General features: G+C 47.2%; 1 protein-coding gene across 1 annotated transcript; it reads right to left on the bottom strand.

Annotated features, from left to right (window-relative positions):
- Window positions 1-4,608: 4,608 nt before the first annotated feature.
- On the bottom strand, window positions 4,609-21,300 carry mmp15a (matrix metallopeptidase 15a). Its single transcript, XM_056598801.1, has 10 exons — window positions 20,566-21,300; window positions 19,332-19,480; window positions 18,013-18,135; window positions 16,981-17,339; window positions 16,026-16,187; window positions 13,387-13,796; window positions 12,506-12,644; window positions 10,575-10,725; window positions 9,701-9,816; window positions 4,609-7,251 (listed from the first exon to the last, which is right to left on the bottom strand). Exons 1-10 carry the CDS (start codon window positions 20,689-20,691, stop codon window positions 6,767-6,769), a joined length of 2,220 nt encoding a protein of 739 aa, XP_056454776.1. The 5' UTR covers window positions 20,692-21,300; the 3' UTR covers window positions 4,609-6,766.
- Between the last annotated feature and the right edge of the window lie 1,925 nt (window positions 21,301-23,225).

The raw sequence follows: 23,225 nt of genomic DNA on the forward strand, positions 1-23,225 counted from the left end.
CTCTTGAATGTGTTAGACCCTGGATTTCCGCGCACGAGTTCCATCCAGACTGTGTCGATCAAACAAACAAACTAAACAAACATAAACTAACATTAGCTACCACTGGAAAAACATCTTCAACCTGTCTCACCTCTGTCTGTCTGTCTGTGTGTTTGGAGGAGATTCTGTCTGTGACTCACCTGTCTGTCTGTGTGTTTAGAGGATATTCTGCCGGTCCGGAGCGTACATATCCAGTCCTGACACGACGTAGTTCCAGCGGGTTCTGGTGGCCTTGGTGTGATATATCGGTTAATGGGATTATCTGGTCTTCACCTGGAGGACCAGGGACAAGCATGCCCCAGTTAGCAGCAGATTAGCACAAAGGAAGTAGTGGCCAGTTAGCCTTGTCTGAGGCTAACTGCTGCTTCAACATGCTCTTTATTACTACTGGAAATGATTGTCTTTTATTGAGAGTGACTGTCCTTGAAACGTATTTGATGTGTTTCCTGCTGATGTGAAGCCCTCTGACTGGCCTAAGTGTTTGAAGGGTGCGGTAAAGATGAACGTGCCTTGTCTTACACTCTGGTTGGCCTCTTCTAACCTCCTTACCCCTTCATCCTCAGTGCTTGTCTCTCATTGGCTAGCGAGGGCCCGGGTCAGCTCATCTGTTCACAAAGACAGACTCGAGGTACAACTGTCTTAAAGGCCAACACAGACCCACCCAGACCCAGACAACGCCGCCTCAAGGGACAAAGAAGCCTCTAAAGGTCCCATATTATACCAACTGATGTGAGTGTGATTAGCCATAACAAGCCGTTTGGAAAATCTGCCACTTCTGACATCACAAGTGGGCGTGTCCACCTAGATGTGTGCTGGATAGATAAATCAATCAGCCTACCGAGTGGAACGTTGCTCTATCTATCTGTCATACATCTAGTTGGACACGCCCACTTGTGATGTCAGAAGAGGCCGATTTTCAAAACGGCTTGTAATGGCTAATTAGACACACCTGTTGGTATAACATGGGCCCTTTAAGGACAAAAGTGGCCTGGGTGATCAACCCAACGTAGCCTCCCCTGGCTACACTAAAACATCTGTTACCAATGACGTTTGCATTTAGCCAGTGCGTGCCTGCAACGATAATAATCGATAGCAATAGAGCGCTTCTACACGGACCCATGAAGTCATTTTGACCGATTATATTGAAAACAGATGCTTTAGGAGTACAGTGGTTGGCTGGACAGTCGAAAAATAATAACAGATCTAGATCGTACATTATACATACTATACTATGCATGAACGTACGAAGACTCTTCTCAGGCGTTGGACAGCAACGGTGCAAATCAAAATATTTGATAGTGGAGGGAGAGAGATGTGAAGGAGAGAGATGGGGAAGAAGAGAAAGAAAGAGAGAGAGGGAGAAAGAGAGAGAGAGATGGTGAAGGAGAGAGATAAAGGAAGGAAGATAGGAGTGGGGAAAAGAGGAGGTGAAATAAGGAGATAGGGATCAAGGGGAGGATGGAATGTGTGTGATGACGTAATCACGGTGCCAGTGATTACCTGTGATCCAGGAGCGACCCGGATAATAAAGATAACCGAGGGAAAAGGACGAGAGACATAGGATGTGACTGAGGAGAGAGAGAGAGAGAGAGAGAGAGAGAGTGAAATAAATGGAATTAAAAGCGATTAAAAGCAATGTACAAATCCTACACATAGTCCCTTTAATAACATATGTATCCATGAAGTCACAGTGGATTAAAGTGTTAAAAAGTAGGCCTACAGCCAGGGAGACAGACGGACAGTTCAGCAGTCAGTTAATTTATCTTACCATATAGTAACCTTAGACGCAAGGTTGTGTCTGTGTTTGTGTGTCTGGCCAATGTGTGTTTTCTTGTGTACTTGTGTGCGTGTGTCTGTGTGTGTATTTGTGCGTGTGTGCGTGTGAGGCTAATTTCGAGTAATGAAGAGAAAGGAGGACGAGGGCCTCCTCCATGATCTCATTATGAGCTCAGTGGGAGATAATCTGGAGGAGAGCTGGCCGCAGACCGACCCTAGGCTCACCATCCTACACAGGCAACCCCTACCCCGGGCAAAGACACACTGAGCTCCAGCTTATATAGACCCTACAGACCTTACCCAATGACCACCAGCCTTCCCTGCTTGCCCAACACGTACCCGAAGGTAGCCATCGCTAAACTCAGTAGTGCAGCAAAACCAAGCTCTGAGTGCTACCTGCATAGAACCGGCTGTATCATCAATATGTAAACATATGCACATTGAATGTTTACTCTAAATGTGCTCCCCAAAATACCCTCCCTTATATTTTCCTTGACTAAAACAACCAACGGAAAAGTTTGTGTCTGGATAAACCTGCAATATTCAAGTTATGAACTCATTATACCATTGTTCAGATTATCTCCAACCTGAGCACACATCAGCCAACTCATAAACTAAACATAAACATAACATAAACATATATTAGTGAACGTAGCAGCATTTTGGATATAGAATTTTCTCTTTTTAAGCATTATAACACACATTTGTTCTTAAGTTTTGACCTTTTAATGAAGACAATGGCTCTACCTAGTGGACAAAGGCCTACGGAAGCACCTCAAAGCACTACCATTACATTTTGCCTTAAATTGTATTGCCTGTGTGCTTCAATGTTTGAGCTGCATTATTACAGAAACACGCGTTAATAAAAAGCAGTGGAAAACAGCAGGCGGTTTGCTTTTGTGCTTTTATTGTGAAATTCTTGTTCCCTCTATAAAGCAGTGTCGAGGTTACACAGAACATGCCCTGCATGGATCATCATTTCTTTTCACAATAATATACTGCGATTCTGCCTCTAATGAGCATTAACACTGAAAAAATGTACAAAACAGATGCACACAAATGAAAGCAAAAACTTATCCTAAATTATTATCCACAATTCTCAGAGAAAACATTGTCCTCTGAACTTGTCGTCCAGTATTCACAGAGGACGGCTAAGGCACATGAAATCATTATCGTTACCATCATTATTATTATGCAAACTAGGGCTGTAAACTATACATGTCAACAAATGGTGATGAACAATTGTGTTTTCTAATTTCATTATGATGAAATATGCTGTAAAACTCTTAAAAGAAGAAATCCTCAAAATAGGGCTTTTAAAAAAAACACAAAATATATCATGTCATACGATATGTCATACATTACTTCAAGGCTATGCTACATGAAGGTAACATGTCATGAAGGTACTGTACGATATCATTGTATCATAAAAATAGTGGCTTAATGCAAATGTATCTTAACCCAATGAACTAGGTTATACTTGGTTTGATAATGTGTGTGTATGGATGTAGGTATGTATGTGTGTGTGTGTGTGTGTGTGTGTGTCTGTGTGCATATACGTGTGTGTGTATGTGTGTGTGCGTATGTGTTTGTGTTGTCTCTGATACTTCAGTATGTTGTGTTATTTCAGTATGTTATGTTTCAGATGGACAAAGACATAATACTGAGGAGTGAGTTGTCTACAGGAAGTCCAAAAGAGCAACACAACAGAGTCATCTAGTAAGATCTAGAAAGACCAAACGATGGACAAAACAAGAGGGAAGCTAGGAGAAGTCTGTGGTGATGTGTGTGTCTGCGTGTGTATGTTTCTGTGTGTGTGTGTGTGTGTGTGTGTGTGTGTGTGTGTGTGTGTGTGTGTGTGTGTGTGTGTGTGTGTGTGTGTGTGTGCATATGAAGATAATGACGGAGGAGGCGGGAGGAGTGGTACCCATGGGAAATGTTCTCCAACAGTGCTCCTAAACGACAACAAACAGAAGATAGAGGAGGAGGAAGATAGGGGAGGGAGAGAGAAGAGAGAGGAGAGGGAGGAGAGGGGAAGAGAGAGGAGAGAGAGAGGAGAGGGGGAGAGAGAAGAGAGGGGAAGAGAGAGAGAGCGAGGAGAGGGGAGAGAGAGAAGAGAGGGGAGAGAAAGGGAAGAGAGAAGCAAGATGAGAGAAGATTGGATAAAGAAGATACAGAGGAGAGATAAAGAGAGGGGAGTGGGACATGAGGGAGAGGATGGAGATGAGAGAGGGAGGAAAGACGGAACACAGAAGGAGAGACAGGGAAAAGTGAGTGAGGGGAAAAAAGGATAGAGGAGAGAGAGAGAAAGGAAGGAAGGAGGAAGAGAGAGAGTTGCAGGAGAACTGTAAACTAGGTCACAGGGAACAGTGCCAGCACTGCCCTCTCCTCGCCCTGTCCTCCTCTCTCCCTCTCCTTTTTCTCCTTCACTCCTTCAGAGGAGGTGGTGGGGGGGCTGCTGTCCCCAGGTTGTCCCCATCAAATACACACACACACACACACACACACACACACACACACACACACACACACACACACACACACACACACACACACACACACACACACACACACACACACACACACACACACACACACACACACACACACACACACACACACACACACACTCCTTCTTCATCCGGGCAGGATATATTTCCATCTCTCCCTCTCCAGCTCTCTCTCTCTCTCTCTCTCTCTCTCTCTCTCTCTCTCTCTCTCCAACTGTTGGATTTGTCCCTCTGCTGGGTCTTTCTCCAGCCCCCCCCCCCCTTCCCGCCAGGCCCCCTCCATTCTTCAGCCTGATGCAAGTAAATCAGCAACATGTGGTTTTTAATACAAACCAGACCAGCGCCATTCTGTCTCTCTCTCTCTCTCTGTCTCTCTCTCTCCCTCGCTCTCTCTGTCTCTCTCTGTCTCTTGCACCCTGTCTGTCTGCAGCTCTGTCTCCATGCACACATCGGCGCATCAGATCTAACAGAGTTGTTTGGCTGGAGGGTTATCGCCCTTATTTCCCTTTCTGGTCGTCATATTTCGACTCTCTTTCTTGTGACGCCTCTTGGGCCCTCCGCAGTGAAAACAAACGGCAGTCGTGTTCCCACACGAACCTGGGGAGCCGTCAAACAGCCCACCAGTAGAACAGAAACCAGTCCACCGTCACCCAGAACTACGGCTTAGTGGTGACTAGTAGCATTCTGGGGGCAAAACAGTCCCAAGTGTAGTACGACTGTTGGGGTGTTGGTGTGTTGGGGGGTTGGGGGGGGGGGGGGTGTGTTGGTGCCTGCGTGTCTGCGTGCAACAATAGCAGTGTGTGCCGGTTCTTGCAGATCTTGCAGAGTGTGTATACGTAGCGTTGTATGTAGAAATTAGAGGCATAAATGTTTGGTCAAAGTGTGAGTGTGTGGGCATGTGTGTGTGTGTGTGTGTGTGTGTGTGTGTGTGTGTGTGTGTGTGTGTGTGTGTGTGTGTGTGTGTGTGTGTGTGTGTGTGTGTGTGTGTGTGTGGCTGTGTGGATGTTTGTGTGAGAGACAGGACAGTGGTTGTGAGCCCTGTGGGAGATAGAGGCCAGAAAACGGACTCAGCTGTTACACATTCCAGCTCCCTCCCTCCGTCACACACACACACACACACACACACACACACACACACACACACACACACATCACTAAAACAAGGAAATCATAAACAGAATAAGAAAAATAAAAAGTGCAAATGTCTCAAGGTTGGTTGAGGCACCAGAGGCAACAAATAGAGACTTCTCATTGGTTCCTACCTATCAGCTCATATTATGGGCATGGGTGGGGTCATGAGTGGCGAGTGTGTGTCTGTACCTGTCATGGGTGTGAAAGAGCTCCATCACTGTGAAGCCTACCAGGCGTGTTAGCCCTAAACCCAAGTGTGTGTGTGTTTGTGTGTATGTGTGTGTGTGTGTGTGTGTGTGTGTGTGTGTGTGTGTGTGTGTGTGTGTGTGTGTGTGTGTGTGTGTGTGTGTGTGTGTGTATATAAAAGTGTGTGTCTGCACGCATCATTAAATGTTCTAGATGTGTGCGTCTATAAGTGTGTGTGTTTGCGCATCTACAAATGTGTATATGCGTGCGTGTCTATAAGTGTGTGTGTCAGTACGCATCATTAAATGTTCTCTATGTGTGCGTCTACAAGTGTGTGTGTTTGCGCATCTACAAATGTGTATGCGTGTGTATACGTGTCGATAAGTGTGTGTGTGTGTGTGTGTGTTTGTGCATAAAAGTATGTGTGTTTGTGTCTGTATGCATCATTAAATGTTCAATAGGTTTGCATCTATAGTATGCGTGTTTGCACATCTATAAATGTGTATATGTGTGTATTGTGTCTATAAGTGTGTGTGTGTCAGTACGCATCATTAAATGTTCTCTATGTGTGTGTCTATAAGTGTGTGTGATTGCGCATCTACAAATGTGTCTATATGTGTGCATACGTCTCTATAAGTGTGTGTGTGTGTGTGTTTGTGTACAAAAGTATGTGCGTGTGTCTGTACGCATCATTAATTGTTCAATATGTTTGCATCTATAGTATGCGTGTTTGCACATCTATAAACGTGTATGTGTGTATATGTGTCTATAAGTGTGTGTGTCAGTACGCATCATTAAATGTTCTCTATGTGTGCGTCTATAAGTGTGTGTGATTGCGCATCTACATATGTGTGTATACGTCTCTATAAGTGTGTGTGTGTGTGTTTGTGTATAAAAGTATGTGTGTGTGTGTCTGGACGCATCATTAAATGTTCAATATGTTTGCATCTATAGTGTGTGTTTGCGCATCTACAAATGTGTGTATATGTGTGTATACGCGTCTATAAGTGTGTGTGTGTGTGTGTGTGTGTGTGTGTGTGTGTGTGTGTGTGTGTGTGTGTGTGTGTGTGTGTGTGTGTGTGTGTGTGTGTGTGTGTGTGTGTGTGTGTGTGCGTCTGTGTGCCTCAGACCCAGTCCTGTAGCGAGCGCTTGCAGTGCACCAGCACGCGGGGCGTCTCCTTCTTCTGCAGCGAGCGCAGGATGGCGTACACCAGCACCAGGATGCAGACCACCAGCACCAGCGGCACCACCACCATCACCAGCGTCATGACCTTCGACCCGTCCTCGGGCACCATCACCACCACCTCGTGCTCCACCACCACCTCCTCCTCCTCCCGCCCCCCGTCGCCCGCCCCGCCCCCGCCCGGGACGTCCGCCGCGTCTCGGTCGCGGTGGGTGGGGCTGCGGGGGTCGACCCCGGGCGGCGGCGGGGGCGGGGGCGCGGCCGGTTGCGTGCGCTCCGTCTCCGTCTCCGTCTCGGGCGGGGGGTCCGGGGCGTTCCTGCAGCCCATGAAGTCCCGGAGGACGGAGCGGGGGTAGCCGGGGTCCGCCGCCCCCCTGCGGTTGTCGAAGCGCCAGTAGCTGCTGCCTTTGTAGAAGTAGGTGTGGGCTGGGGGGGGACAAGAGGAATGGTCAAAAGTAACACGGACTGCGTCTATGTTAAGCTTTTTATCCAAAGCGCTGCACAATATTAATAATAATACTAATAACGCGTTTTAATTATGGGCGCCTTTCTTGACACTAAAGGTCACCTTACAAAATCAGTCGTTAGCACTTTGAGATTTTCGAGTGTGCTCCACAAAGAAAATGTATTATTATTCATAAGATCAAGCAAAAAAAGACCAAAACAAAACAACAACAACATAATGAAACAGTGTAGAGAAAAAAAAGTGGGCTCATTCTAGTCCCACGAATGCAACCGACCCAAAGGGAGTAGGCTCGTCTGAATGGATCCGTTTTCCGGGGAGATATTGCCTGACATTCACCCGTTCATGCACACATTAACACACCGACGGCGGAGTCGACCCTGCAAGGCGACGGCCAGCTGGTCGGGAGCAGTCAGGGTGAGGCGCCTCGCTCAGGGACAACCTCGACACTCTGGGGATCGAACTAGCAACCTTGCGGTTACCAACCCGCTCTACCGCCTGAGTGAGCGCTAACCCCAAGGGGGGTGTGAGGGCGCAAGTGGGAGGAGGAGCAGAAGGGGGAACACCTCTGGAAATACCGCTGATTACAGAGTCCTTGGGGGGGGAATTGTTACCGTCACATGTGGTCTGCTCAGGGATGCAAACATTATGATGAAAAATAGTGGATAGAAATTAAACTCAAAACTCACCTGTTCAAACTCGCACACAACGCACACAACGTCTAACTGATCACTGTTTTGATTGTTTGTTTGTTTTGTTTTGTCTTGTTTTAGTTATATTTATTTTTTATGTTTATTTATTTATTTATTAATTTTTTCCACAATGTCTTGTTTTTTTTTAAACGATTTATGATGACTATATGCTCTGTAAGGTGACCTTGGGTGTCTTGAAAGGCGCCTCTAAATTAAATGTATTATTATTATTATTATTATTATTAAACAAGCTAAATAAACAAACATTTGAAACATATGCGTGGATGCACGAAAAAGTAAAACGTAATTAAAACCATGCAACTGTAACGTGGCTCTGAGGTTGGTGCACGCCACGTTGAAATGGGAATGTTGGAAAAAGTGTGACGTCGCCGAGTTGGACAGTCAGACTCCGGTAAACGGGTGATTCACCGCCTCTGTCATTTAAGATTGTTGTTGCGTTTCTCCAACAAAAGTAAAAGGTCCTCATCTTTCCTCCTCCCAGGTAGTTAAACCCGTTTCTCCTTCTCTCGACGGACCGTTTGTGTTGATCCTGACTCTGGCTCAAGGTTTTACTGGCTGACCCAAACAGGCCTCCCCCCTTGAGACGCCACACCTGTAAGCACTTACACCTTTACGAGTCCAAGCGCCTACAGCAAGAAGCACACGTCATCGACACATGGAACACCACGGAGACCCTCCTTCCCTGAGCTCCTTCGTGGTGGACCGGAGCTTTGAGTGAGTGCGGGGTACGGCGTGGGTGAGAGGGCAACAGGTCCAGAGGAAAACAGCTCAGCGCGGTTCCAAAACCTTCTCACTTCTACCGAGTCCTCCTGCCAATGTTCTCTCCCTCGCTCTCTCTGTCACTCCCTCTCTTTTCCCTCCCTTGACTGACTCCGAACTTCCCTCCTCCTCTGGTTTCTTCAAGAGCAGAGAGAGAGGTTGGCATCCCCGGTGGAGGAATGCGTGGGGAAAGTTTGAAGTAAATCAATGTTACAATTGCCGAGAGTTTCTTTGGAAACAGCTACTTCAACTCGTCGTCCTACTTGTTGACATTAGTTGTAGCTCCTGTGTCCGTCTCACGACAAGTGGTTCTGTGCACACATGCTGCATTACAGAAATTAGCTGGAATTCTAAGTGTAATACAACTATTTTGAATTTCTTGTTATACTTGTGAAATGTATCTCGGGACAATGTTTATCATTTCCTTGGCCATTTTATGAAATAATAGGAAATAGGTTATTTTTTTCTATGTTGCACGACAGACCCATGTTCAATGAATCCAGTGAAAAACAATTCTGGACCTTTTTTATGGGCATTTCAGTTTCGAGGCCCATTCGATTCTTAAAGGTTCCATGAGATGCCACCAGGTGTGAGTGTGATTAGCCTTACAATCCGTTATTTATTTATTTATTTTTTAAATCTGCCTCTTCTGACATCACAAGTGGGCGCGTCCACCTAGGTGTATGCTGGGTAGATCGGGCTACCAGCCTACCCAGTGGACTGTAGCAAACGTTGCTCATCTATGCGGCACAGATCTAGGTGGACACACCCACTTGTGATGTCATAAGGGGCAGATTTTCAAAACGGCTTGTAACGGCTAATCACACTCACACCTGGTGGCATGTCACGGGACCTTCAACTTCTGGCCCTGATGGGGGGGATGGGTGTCTTGCCCTTATGGGGGGTGTGTCTGGCCCTGGTGGGGGGGGGGGTGTCTCACCTCCGTCATCGCTGAGGAAGACCCCCCGTGGGGAGGAGGGGATCTTCCCCCAGCGGCTGAGCGCTTTGGGGAAGTCCTTGTCCGTCTGCCTGGTCTCCTCGTGGTACCTCCAGTATCTACACACACGCACACACACGGACACACACACACACGGACACACACACACACACACACACACACACACACACACACACACACACACACACACACACACACACACACACACACACACACACACACACACACACACACACACACACACACACACACACACACACACGATGCAGAATGAAATGGTTAGAGGATACCACATCGGAAAAATGGTAATTTTCGATTATTTTTTGATTTTTTTGCTTCGGGAATGTTCTTAGATATCCGCTGTCGTCTTCCCATCTCTCTCCATGCTCACCTACCTAGCTGTCTGTGTACCTGTGTGTCTGTCTTTCTTCCTATCTGTCCGCGTGAATGCCAGTCTCTGTGTGTACCTGTCTCTCTCCTGTCTGTCCGTCTCTCTCCTGTCTGTCTGCGTGGGTGCCCGTCTGCGTGCGTACCGGTCTCTCTCCTGTCTGTCTGCGTGCGTGCCAGTCTATGTGCATACCAGTCTCTCTCCTGTCTATCTGCATTCGTGCCAGTCTGCGTGCGTACCGGTCTCTCTCCTGTCTGTCTGCGTGCCTGCCAGTCTTAGTGCGTACCGGTCTCTCTCCTGTCTGTCTGTCTCTCTTCCTGTCTGTCTGCGTGCATGCCAGTCCGCGTGCGTACCCGACTCTCTCCTGTCTGTCTGCATGCATCCCCGTCTCTCTCCCCTTTCTGTCTGTCTGCTTGCGTCCCAGTCTCCCCCGTGTCTGTCTGCTCGCGTGCCTGTCTCTCTTCATACCTGTCTCCCTTGAAGAAGTAGGTGTGTTCGTTGGGCTCCCACCAGATCACCGTGTCGATGCGGTCCTCGGGAAGGCCCCGACCGTACGACCGGAGGGGTTGGGGGTATCCGGGCAACACGTCAGCCTCCCGGAACACCCAGTACTGCTCTCCTGCAGGGGGGGGGGGGGGGGGGGGGGGGGCATCAGGACCATCAGACTCAACACTTAAGGGCTGATTATGGTTCCGGCTCGACGCAGCGCAAGGGGGTTTACGGAACCGCTACGTCCTTTCCTTGCGGACCCTCCTTGCGTCAGGGCCTGACGCGCGCCCCCCAAAAATTTTAACCTTGTGTCGAGGCGGCGCAGCAGCGAGGGCTGTGATTGGTCCGCTCACTAAAACCCGACGCGGAACCAAAACAAGGTTCACGACTGCGTTGCCTTGGAACGAAAATCAGCCCTTCACACTGCGGATCAGCAAATTAACACATCAACCCTGAAAACCAAACCCTGTGACGAATGACCGCTGATCAATAGCAGACGCACTGAGGCTCTTTGAGAGGAAACAACAACCGCTGGCTTTGCCGTCAGCGTTGCGTAAACTTGCCGTTGCACAGCATGTGTTCCACAGCGCGTGTAGGGTTAGGGTAATCCCGGAGGGAACAATTAACAATTTAAACATTGGGAATGGATATGGGAGTGAAGCAAGGAGAAACGGCTACGATGGTTTAATAACTCAGGCCGGAACTGTTCTTCAAGGAGCAGGTATGGGGGATAGGGCATCTTGCTCAGGGACGCCGATAGGTAGACTGTGGACACAGTGGGGAATCAAAGCCAGATCCTTTGAGCTGCCGAATCACCAGAGAGTCCTGACCATAGTGGACCAGTTGTCAGACCGGAAGTCTGCCGTGTAAAGGATGTTGCAGAACCCCTGGCCAGACGTCTCACACGCACGTTCCCTTAGCTACGCAGGCACACGCACAAACACACTAGTAACTTACCAAACAATACCCTCTGATTTATCTTTATGCTCGGCTTTCAAGTGATTGAGTGTGTGTTTGTTTGTCTATGTTTCTGTTTGCCTGAAAAGTTTGAGCTGTTCAATAATTAACGTCGAAACTTGAAGTACGATGGGACATAAAACGAGCTGACTGTGCTTCAGATCATGAAGAATCCCTGTCCCTCTCTCCTTAAACCCGTCTCTCTCCCTCTAAACCTGTCTCTCTCTCTCTCGCTCTCTGTCACTCTCTTAACCTCGCTCTCTCTCTCTAAACTCGTCTCTCTCTCTCTCTCTCTCACTCTAAACATGTCTCTTTTCTCTCTTGTGCTCTCTCGTTCTCTTAACATCTCTCTCTCTCTCTCTCTCTCTCTCTCTCTCTCTCTCTCTCTCTCTCTCTCTCTCTCTCTCTCTCTCTCTCTCTCTCTCTCTCTCTCTCTCTCTCTCTCTCTCTCTCTCTCTCTCTCTCTCTCTCTCTCTCTCTGACTCTCTCTCTCTCTGACTCTCTCTCTCTCGCTCTCTCTCTCCCTTAAAAACAAGTCATGGAAACGAACAGTGAGACAGGGCAAGATATTGCCAGCTGCACTGAATCATAATACAGCGTCAGTGTGTTTTTATTTCAGAGTGTTTGACAGTGCCACGCAGCTATTTGTTAGAGTAAGGAAGTTATACGTGTTTCTGATTAGGACTGGCTGTTGAACAAGTTATTTTGGCTGTTTATTAGTTATTTTATGTTAACTGGCTTGGGGTATGTTAACTATCTCAATATGTTTTTATCCATGTAATACTTATAGAAGCTGTATATAAATAAATATATAATATTTTTGGTTTAAAGGAAAGGCGGTTGAATTTGTGCGCTAGTGAATTAGTGATTGCCTATGTCACTGAACGTCTGTTGTGATTGGTTGTTTCATTTGTAAGTTGTGAGCGATTGGTTGGTTTACATCTCACACAGACCTTTGAAGAAGACAAATTTCCCATCGTGGCGTTCGTACGCAGCGTCGATGTCATCGGGTAACCCGTTCCAGAAGACGGAGATGGGCATGGGATAGTTGTCCAGGACCCGGTTCCTACGGACGCGCCAGAACCAGCGACCCTGCATGAGTGACCCATCAATCCATTAAACTTTATTGATAGAGCATTCCGGGACAAAACAGTTACATAAAGTGCTAAACGAAAAAAGCAAATCCCCTTGTTAGAGTTAGTCCCTGCCCACCGCAATACCTTTTAGAAACATGATCCCCTACTTAATGAGAACACAGAAGAACAGACTGAACGTTCATGTCATCGTTATTTATCCCATCCCTTACTTCCTGTTGTGTTCCTTCGCTGGCGTAAGCAAAGGGTTCAGAAACACTAAATCCTGTTACTAAGAAAGGTAAGGGGAACGTAGGGGTCGAAGGTCAAGCAAACAGCAGGGAGCATTGAGGCACGACACATAAGACAGAGGTTTGTAATGATTACAACTTCCTCTTCTCCTCTCCCAAGTTTATACTTCCCGGACTCCGGCGCTACTCTGACTTTTACACACCGGATCAGTGATCACATCTACATCTACGTCACCGTTTTTGGCAGGGTTTTGGAAAATTCCCAATCGCACAAAATAGCAAACAGATCCATGGTCAACGAAAGAGAACATCGGCTTACATGAACCTCAACGTCCCGTACGAGATCAATAAAGTATAATCTTATCTTATCTGCACAAATTCCTTTTTGTAATGCGTTTTTTGAAAAGCGCTGTAAAAAAACGATCTATTATTATTATTTTCATTATCTGGTCCACTCCCTGACTGATCTTTCGTCCGGCCTGACTCCTCCGTTTCCGTCGGGGGCCTCACCTTGAAGACAAACATCTCCCCCCTCAGGACGGTCACCGAGTCAAAGTCCCCCTCGCAGATGTCCGGGGCCAGGTGGTCGGGCCGCTTCGGGGGGCGGGGGCGCTCGGGAGGAGGCTGTGGGGGGAGGCGGGGGTCTTCCGGTGTCATCGCCGGGGTGACGGGCTGCGGCTGGACCTCCGGGACGGTGGGCCTGGGAGGCGCTGGGGGTCGGAGGTCAGGGCCGCGGGTGGTGGGCTCGGTGGGGGGCCGGCGGGTGGGGGCCCGCGGGGGTGGGGGCGGGGGGTCCGGGGGAGGCGGTACGGTGGGCTCCGCTTCCGGCGGGGACGGAACGGAGGCGGGGCGGTCGGGCTCGCCGTCCGGGGGCGGGGCCGGGGCGGAGGTGGGCGGGGCGTTGGTGGCACGGGGCGGGCCTGGGGGGGGGGGGGGGGGGGGGGGGAGACATGGAGGGGTGATATGGATCAGACGGGGAGAGCAGGAGTGAGGTGGGGAGTTATGAATAAGACTTGTGCGGCGCTTGTCTTGGCGAGCCAATCGCCTTCCAGCTGTGCCGAGATGGATTCCCAGCTGCTGCTTTGGAATCGAGAAAAGATAAATCCTTCTTCCCTTAACTCCCCTCGACCCTTCCACCCCCTCCCTCCGTGAGGATCTGTCTCTTCAGTGCCTCTCTGTCTTCACACACACACACACACACACACACACACACACACACACACACACACACACACACACACACACACACACACACACACACACACACACACACACACACACACACACACACACACACAAATTGCACGTTTCCGCTCTGTCTGTTCCAGGAGCAGAATCCCTACGAGTTGCCTAGCGACACAAAGAGACAGACACACATACAGATCGAGTTATGTAATTTGAACGGGTCAAAGGTCAACTGCCGCTGGGCGTATGAGGCGATGCTGGTCGCTATCAAAGCGCTCACACAGCAGGCATGTTAGACATGTCCGGCAGTCACTCGAGAACAGACTCATTTAAACTGCTCAGATTACCAGCCAATCAGAACGCCTGTCTCATTCTTTGGTCTGTGGGCAGGAAACAGCACACAACACTAGTCAAGAGTGTCAACACTAGCATACACTCAGATGTAAACAACAGGCTCACTGTTGCATGCTGGGTAGGGTCAATTGTATGTACCTGCAATACCGGACATTGCAGTTGTACTCCTCGGACTGCATTTCTAGGACCCTTGTTTTCTATTGTTTTTGCCTTTAAGACTTTAAGATTCAATGAAAGCCGAGTCCATTTCCTGGGACGGCCTTGAAAATTAAGTTTGATAAAGGTTGAAATGAATAAATTGCTCATTAGTTTAGGTAAAAGGTTTGAGATGGTTAGGTTAAGACTTGAGTTTGGGTTAGTATTAGTTTAGGTATTTTTAGATAGTGAAGTTTGGGTATTAGGTTAGGTAGCTGTTGTGCTTCCTCTGGTGTTCGTGAATTATCTTGAGTTTCCTTTGCCATCCAAGGAAAAATGTATTTGCGTCCAGAAAACTAGAACTGAGGTCCTATGAATGCTGTCTAAGAACTGCTTTCCTAGCCTCCGGTATTGCAGGAACATACTTCTTCCTGATGGATCTAGCAACCAAGCAAAAATAACAATGCTAACAATGCTAGAAGAGAGTGAGAGAAAGCCTATTCGCAGAAAATATCAAATTCAAATGTTGAATGGTGGATCTAAAATGAGTTACAAGAATAAAAATAAAAATAAAAAGTTAGCAGATGTTGACGAACAATGTAAACCGATGAGTACTACACACATACACACACACACACATTTCCAGACACACACACACACATACACACACACACACAGCTCGACGTTCTTTCTAGGAAAGTCTGAGCAGCATGTCGCCAAGCATCATTAAGTATGTTCTCTATGGAATATAGGGAACACAGTTATACATCATGTACTGTGTGTGTGTGTGTGTGTGTGTGTGTGTGTGTGTGTGTGTGTGTGTGTGTGTGTGTGTGTGTGTGTGTGTGTGTGTGTGTGTGTGTGTGTGTGTGTGTGTGTGAAGGTGTTTTCGTTTGTTCGAGTGACTTCATGTATATATGACAGTATGCACAGACACATGTGTTTACACATGTTTTCAGTTTCAGCCATCACCTATTCTAGTGGAAATGACATGATTACAGGATCACTGTTTTTTTCTCCCTCGTTCAAAGAGATAGTTTGACTCATGTCTGGTTTTGGAGGTCACATCTGTAAATAAGGAAAGTAGCACTTGTAACCTTAAAGGAACAATAGCAGCCACCAGCTGTAAGACTGCACACCGCAATTACATAAATGCCTCGTGTGTGTGTCTGCTTGACTGTACAGTACGCGTGTATGCCTGCGTGTCTGTGCATTTGTGTGTGTCTGTCTGTCTGTGCGAGAGAGAGAGAGAGAGAGAGAGAGAGAGAGAGAGAGAGAGAGAGAGAGAGAGAGAGAGAGAGAGAGAGAGAGAGAGAGAGAGAGAGAGAGAGAGAGAGAGAGAGAGAGAGAGAGAGAGAGAGAGAGAGAGAGAGAGAGAGAGAGAGAGAGAGAGAGAGAGAGAGAGAGAGAGCACGTGCATATGTGTGTATATGCATTTGTGCTTTTCGAGTGTGTGTGTGTGTCCAAAACCCCACCGTAGATGTACTGTATGGCGCTGCGGTCGTCCGGGGACAAGGTGAAGTTGTGCGTTGGGGTCCAGGTGTAGAACGGAGCCATGACGGCGTCCGGGTGGTCCGAGTGCTCCAGCCCCAGGGCGTGGCCCAGCTCGTGGACCGCCACCAGGAAGAGGTCTATACCTGGAGGAGGGGTGGGACGGCCGGTCAGCGGTGTTGTAGCCCAAGAAGGACATCACATTAATACCTGTTGACTCAAGGTTTAGTTATGGTTCCACGTCGACGCAACGCAGGGGGGTTGACGGACCCCTTACGTCCTTGCGGACCCCCCTTGCGTTCACTGCGAGGGCCTGAAGTAAGACTCCCGAAAGTTTTTACTTTGTGTCGATGCGACGCAGCGGCGAGGGCTGTGATTGGTCCGCTTACTAAAACCCGACGCAGAACCAAAACTGGTACACGACTGCGCCGAAGCGTCTGTGTGGTCATTGCGTTGTGTTGACGCGGAACCATAACTGAGCCTTTAGAGAGGTGGCGGGTCAGTGTGCATACGACCACCTCGTACCCCCTACAGGCCGGGAGTGGAACTACATGCTGGTGACTACAGACATTCACAAACAGGCGTCACGGCCGCCGCTTGGTGCTTGCAAGCCAAATTAGATTTTTCCTTAATTATTTTGGGGGCCTTGAAGCAGTCAGCGTATTTACCTCAATGGATAAAGTATTTTGTGAACTCATAAAAGCTAAATATCGAGGAAAACCAACAAACGCAGTTATCGCCAAAACTACTTTTGCAGTGCTACTTGCACTTGTAACTTTCCGAAATCTCTGCCGACGACGGCCATGCGAACACTGTGTGTGATTGGTCAGAAATGTGAGGGGGAGGGGCTTAGGTTCTATATACCCCGATTCAAATACTAAACACCCAGCCCGCTGCTACTCAAACCCCCCCCCCCCCCCGCCCCCCCGGCGGGCTGACCTGTGGGGTCCTCGTGGTCCAGGGTCCAGGGCTCTTCGGCGTCAAAGTGAGTGTCGCCGCCCATCCCCGGGCCGGGGTAGTAGGCGTGCGCCAGGGACCCCCCCTCCCCGTCAAACAGGGACATGTCGCCGTGGAAACCGGAGGCGAAGAGCAGCAGGATGTCGGCCAGGGGAGCCGAGGCGCTGCCGTTGCCGCTGACGACGCCGTTGTTGTTGTTGTTGTTGTGGATGTTGTTGTCGTCGGCGGGTACCTCCTGGAAGGTGAGGGGCGTGGCCTGGCTCCACACGTCGAAGGCCCTGCGGAGGGCGGAGGCCGTACGCCCCGCCCCCAGGGAGGCCGGGATGTTCTGCTTCAGCAGGCTGAGGGGTCAGAGGGGTCAGAGGTGAGGTTAAGGGGGGTCCGAGGATGGGAGGAGGGGTCGACAGAGGCTGTACTGAAATAATAATAATGATAATAATCTTTTATTTATACAGCGCTTTTCTAAACAGAGCTACAAAGTGCTTTACAGATAAAGAGAAAGAAACCAAAACAACCAAACAAAAATAAACAAAAATATAGTCTTTTTTTTTCACAATTATGTAACAAAAAAAAAGATAAATTAAAAGTGTACCAGGCAAAACATAATAATAACAACATTTTACTTGAATAAACTCTTTAAAGGCTTTGCGGTACATGTGAGTCTTAAGGGGGCACAGTCTTAAGGTAGGGTTTGCAATTTATTTTAGGAGCAATTTTTATCATATTAGTTGAAATTGTCTTGACATCCCGACAGCATTAAATAAATCAAATGCTCTGACAAAAAAGATCTGGTATCTGTGGCTGTCGAAGGCCTGTAACATGCCCGTCCTATAATTTATTCAATCATTATGAGGAATAAAAGACAAAAGCGATAAAAGGGTCGACTTAATTGAGGCAAAAAACAAGGAAGGATTAAATACAAGAAAAAGATTACAAAACATTTGATTAAAATAAAATACAAAGATTTGAGGCACATAAATAAAAAAACATAGCAATAAAAAGGAAAATAATGACCTGTAGGTGAGGTCGTCTTTGTCCCATTGCTGTCCCGTCAGAGTGTATCGTCTCCTTCTGGAGCCCTGATGGACCTCATCTGGTGTCCTGTCTGGTAGACCACACCGGGGCTGTCGCATGGCCCTACACACACACACACACACACACACACACACACACACACACACACACACACACACGTCTGTAATGAGTACACATGGTGATGGTTGTGTTTAGCTACAGCAGGGCTAATGGCAGAGCTAATAGTGGAGCTCCTCGACCTCAACAGCTTGTCATTGGCAGGTTCCAGGTTCGAGTCCCATTGCCAAAAGCCTACCTATAGGCCCGATCGATGCCTCAGCGACAAATCGACAAATCTTTCTTGAAGAGCTTTCCGAAAAAACAATTTTTACCATTCAAAAGGTCGGACCGATGACGCATTCTTTAAAATATTTCAACTTGCACACTTTTCCCAGCATGCACTGCATTTTGGTACTTAACGGTTTACAGACCGGGTGTTGGTGTTCGTGTCCGGGACAAGTTTACGGCTGACCGAACCAACGCCGTGGATACAAGTGGTACACCACATGTTACTGCCAACCTCAAGAACACACCCCATATCCCTTTGGACTTCCCTCTAAACACTTTAATGTTTCCCTCTTAACATCTTTTGAGGCCATCAAACTACAAAGGTTTTGCATTTGCCATGTTTGTGCCATATTTGGCACAATAAGGGCAGGATTTGAATGGCTGCCTCAGTGTTTTTTGGCCAAAAGTCTTTGGGAAAAATGGTCCCAAAATTTCCAATGGGACCTCTCAAAACTAATAATATGGAGAACAAGAAACCGCTGAGATTCTAACTGAAAGTGAAACAAAAACACTTTATAATACGAGAATGAATCCCATTGAAATTTATTTCCAAACTGTAAAAGAAACAAATTCCTGTCCACGCTATAGAAAATATCTCAGTCCCCAATCAAAACATTCAAAACGCATACATAAGCATGAAAGGCCAATGGGTGGCATTAAAACTTAAATACGAAATAAGGAGCATTCGCAATGATGGGTTTCTTCATTTTGAGGGGAAAATACAACCTGCACACAGCATTGATGCTCTAATGTATTACAGCGTGTAATTTAATACTAAGTATTGTAATAGTAGTGTAATAGTAATAGTATACCGTATTGTAGTAGACTTCAATCTTCTTGAAGTATTGTCGCATTGTCCTAGACTTTCTCATGGTAGTGTACGTGTGTGTGTGTGTGTGTGTGTGTGTGTGTGTGTGTGTGTGTGTGTGTGTGTGTGTGTGTGTGTGTGTGTGTGTGTGTGTGTGTCAGACCTGACAGTAGCGGGGTCCATAATCCCGGTCACCTGCAGGCCGTAGAAGCGCTGCATGTCTGCGATGGCCTTGGCCAGAACCTGGGAGGAGTGCAAGGTGGACATCTGCCTGCTGGCCTGGGACAGGTAGCCGAACTGACGTAACCATGACTACCGTACCGAGGAGGAGAGAGGGAGAGATGCTTCAGTGTGGAAAGGACACAAAAGAATTCTGAATACTTTAATGGGTGCAAAAGAAAACGGACACTAATGGCTTAGATCTGTAAAAGGAAATTAAAAGGGAAGATTTTAGTTAGCTGTTTATAAAAGTACAAAAATTGGGGTTGGCTGAGGATAAGAGACACATTTTTCATGACAGCGAGGAGACAAGGTGAGGAAAGCACTAGCAGGTGGGAGGAAGAGTAGAAAAGGTGCGATGAAAAAAAGAGAGCGAGGAGCCAGAATTGAGCACGGCTGGAAGGAGATGCCTGCAAATCACTGGGCTGAAGAGCGATCTCAACAGTCAGTATGGGCCTGCTTAGTCAAGCATGTGTGTGTAATTAACACTTTTAAATGCCTGTAAGTCTCCACACATAATAACACACATTAGAAACATGCCCAGCCATACAAAGGCCCTAAGTACTGTATTTACGAGGCAGCCACTGCCTTTGTCAAGAGAGACTCTGCTTATGAGTCCATCATGCCTGAAGGCATCCATGCATTCCAGAAGCCCACTTTTTATTGTTTCATAGAAACACATGCAGCAAACAGTCAAATACCCTTCACCCCAAACCCACTGTTCGAGTCGGCCAATAATAAACATTTGCCTCAGGGTAAACTTGTAATAGCTCACTAACAAATTGACTTGCCAACTCAGCGTTATGTTCAGAGGGAAGCGGATGTTTGATGCCTGGTTGGAAGGACATGTAGCTCAAACGTTAAGTTTGGGTTCGACCTGCATCTTTCTTTGCAGATGTAAGGTTCGCATCAGTTTTGTGGCCTGCGGGACTACAATTGGACTGGCCTGAGCTGCACTTGGCCTCTGAGCGATTCGGAGTCAAAAGGTCAACAACACACACCTTGGGAGCCATCATGCAGTAAAACCGTTAAGTGGCCTACCACAAGCATAGCATAAACACTGGACGGTTGATAATTCATTATTTATATTTTAACAAATGCATCTGACCACAAAGACAATCATAATTCAATAACGTTGATTATATATATATTGATGGGTTATGGTGCGACATACATACCTCGGCATTGATTCCCTCCTGATCTTCTGAGCTGGAGACCACTAAGAGACAGAGAAGCAGCACCAGCGCCCTCAAGGTTTGCTTCAAGGTCTCGGGACAGGCGCTTCTGGGACGGGGAGCCCACATCTCCAGATGTTGGGACAGGATCACGATGCCGGGCGACCCAGATTTATTTACAAATATAGTGATTCAAAGTATCGGATAGTTATAAACTTGACTTTAACAGAGTTGCATTTGCACCAACACGCTTTGTCTTCCCATTATGGAATCGGCGCACAATGTCTAACGATCAGAATATTGTTTTAGTAGATATCCAGACGCTTTCTAAACAACGGTCCTTCAAAAGCATCAGCGTATGTCCAAGTGTTAATCCATTGCTCTTTCAAATTATAACTTAAGGCACTCGGCCATTGATAACCCTGTGATTGTCAGAAAGAATGATCGATACAGAAGTCACCCGAAGCCTGTCCGCTTTGACGTACGCAATGGCTGATCTTGAAGAAGGTCCGACTTTGAAGCGAACAGGGTGGGATAAGAAATGTGCAACAAGTTTGAAACTCTCTTCAGTCACGCAAACCCTGGAGTCTTGGCCGTAAGCTGATACGAACCATTACGGCAGAGCGACCAAATGCTGGTAAACCATTTAGGAAGACTTGGAAGTCCCTGTTTATGGATATGTTTTCAGCGCGGCATAATGAATTGTGGCGAACAAAAGATTTCCTTTGGCAATGAACATGTTCCACACATAATAAGCCATACCCACATCATGGATAAGAGAGAAAATGTCTCCCCCTGTTGGTGTTTGTGGGAAATAGCTATGGGCAGGCAACAGTTAATTAAAGTGAATGGCGTCAATTGCAGACGCATATTTTGTTTCAGAGACAATTTCAAGTTTTGGTTTATGTGATGGTCGTTAGTTCAACTAAATACATTAAAACCTGCGTTTAATTAGCATTCCACAATCCACAGAAACGAGGCGAAATAAACCAAGATTTAATAGGCTACAAACCAAGCTAAGTGCTGCTAACGGGGTTGCTACAGGCCGCTACAGCAACAACAGCCACTGTACCGAAATGAAAAAGAAAAAAGGAAGAAAAAAATCCCGAACATCCCCATGTCCTGCTTCGAAGTTTTACACAAATAGTTTAAAATAGAGGACTGGTGAGTCTGGTGGATTGTGTACGTTTTATTGCAGCAGCGACACATTCAAAGCACCGCGTCTTCCATCCTCCTGCGGCCTGACTTGGCGACGATGAGGAGGATGAGGAGGAAGAGGCCCACGGTCCAGATTCCAGCCAAGGGCAGCATCACCATCTTCAGCAGACCTACTCACACACACACAGTATGTTGAGTGTTACAAAACGACCCCTTCACAAGCACACAGGTGGATTATTACACTTTAGTCATTAACAGACGCCTCATTGCAGCAAAATATTAGTGAACCATTTGCTAAGATACTTGTCATTAAGGAGCAGGTAGGGGTTAGAGGCATCTTACTCTACGTACGGATAGACTGCACATATTGTGGTTCAAACCCAGAACCTTTGGGTTGGGGCACAACACCCAACAGCAACACTATCCTGCCCGTTAACAACGTCATGTCCCATCTCTCTATTCATTGTCAACGGGTAATATACAAAAAAAAAAAATCCTCACAGGAAATTACAACAAACTTAATTTTACGTGATTCGTTAAAAAAAAGTTTCACCAGCCTAGGAGTTTTTATAGCGACTCCGATAGAGATTGTTTGTGGTGGTACTCATCCTCACTAAAGCTGCTTAACGACTGAATGTGAAATGAGTCTGTGATTGGCCATTACTGGGCTGCGGTGGGTCGGGCATCTCTACTCTGATTGGTCCGTAGGACAGCAGGCCGTGAGCGTTGTCGGCCCTCAGCGCCTCGCGCTTGATGATGGATTTACAGCTCTGAAAACAACACACAACAACAACAACACACAACAACAACACACAACAACAACACACCACAACACTGATGCGTTTAAACGCCAGAGCTAAGAGTCATACACGGCACATCTGGTTAAAATCTAAACATTATTTCAGCGATATGAATGTGATATTCACACAGAGATAAATTAACATTGTTTCGTTAATCAAGAGCCTCAAACATGACATGCAGCAACTAACTAGGGGTTAGTTTAGCCTAGGAGGTAAAGCAGGTTCACTTGTAACCGGAAGGTTGTGTCAATGTTTGTATGAACCTTGTAAGTCACTTTGGATAAAAAGGGTCTTCTAAATACCCTAGAGAAAGAAAAGAAAAAAATATATATATCTGCATAAAACCATTGATAATAGTGTCGGATTTGAGGCGCATTCATGGTTCGGAAGAGTTAAAAAAGTAGAGGTGTCCTGTCATCAATGAAGAATGCACACCGTTGGAACGTGATTGACCAATCAGCATCACGCATTCAACAATGCTCGTGGAATGATTGGCTACAGAACCGTAGCAGGTCGAGTTAAGCAGAAGGGAGGCGGGCCTTACGGGCGTGCAGAGGGCGTGGTCATCGGGTTCACACAGCTGGACGGAGCAGTGCAGGTAGAGGTCGTGGGGCTCCGACACGAAGCGGAACATGTCGAAGGAGAAGCGCGTCAGGGAACCGCCCTCGCTCGAGCCCCCCAGGCCCGCGCTGGGGTTCTGGTGCA

This window comes from Gadus chalcogrammus, chromosome 9, assembly GCF_026213295.1.
Source record: "Gadus chalcogrammus isolate NIFS_2021 chromosome 9, NIFS_Gcha_1.0, whole genome shotgun sequence".
In the NCBI taxonomy this organism is placed as follows: domain Eukaryota; kingdom Metazoa; phylum Chordata; class Actinopteri; order Gadiformes; family Gadidae; genus Gadus; species Gadus chalcogrammus.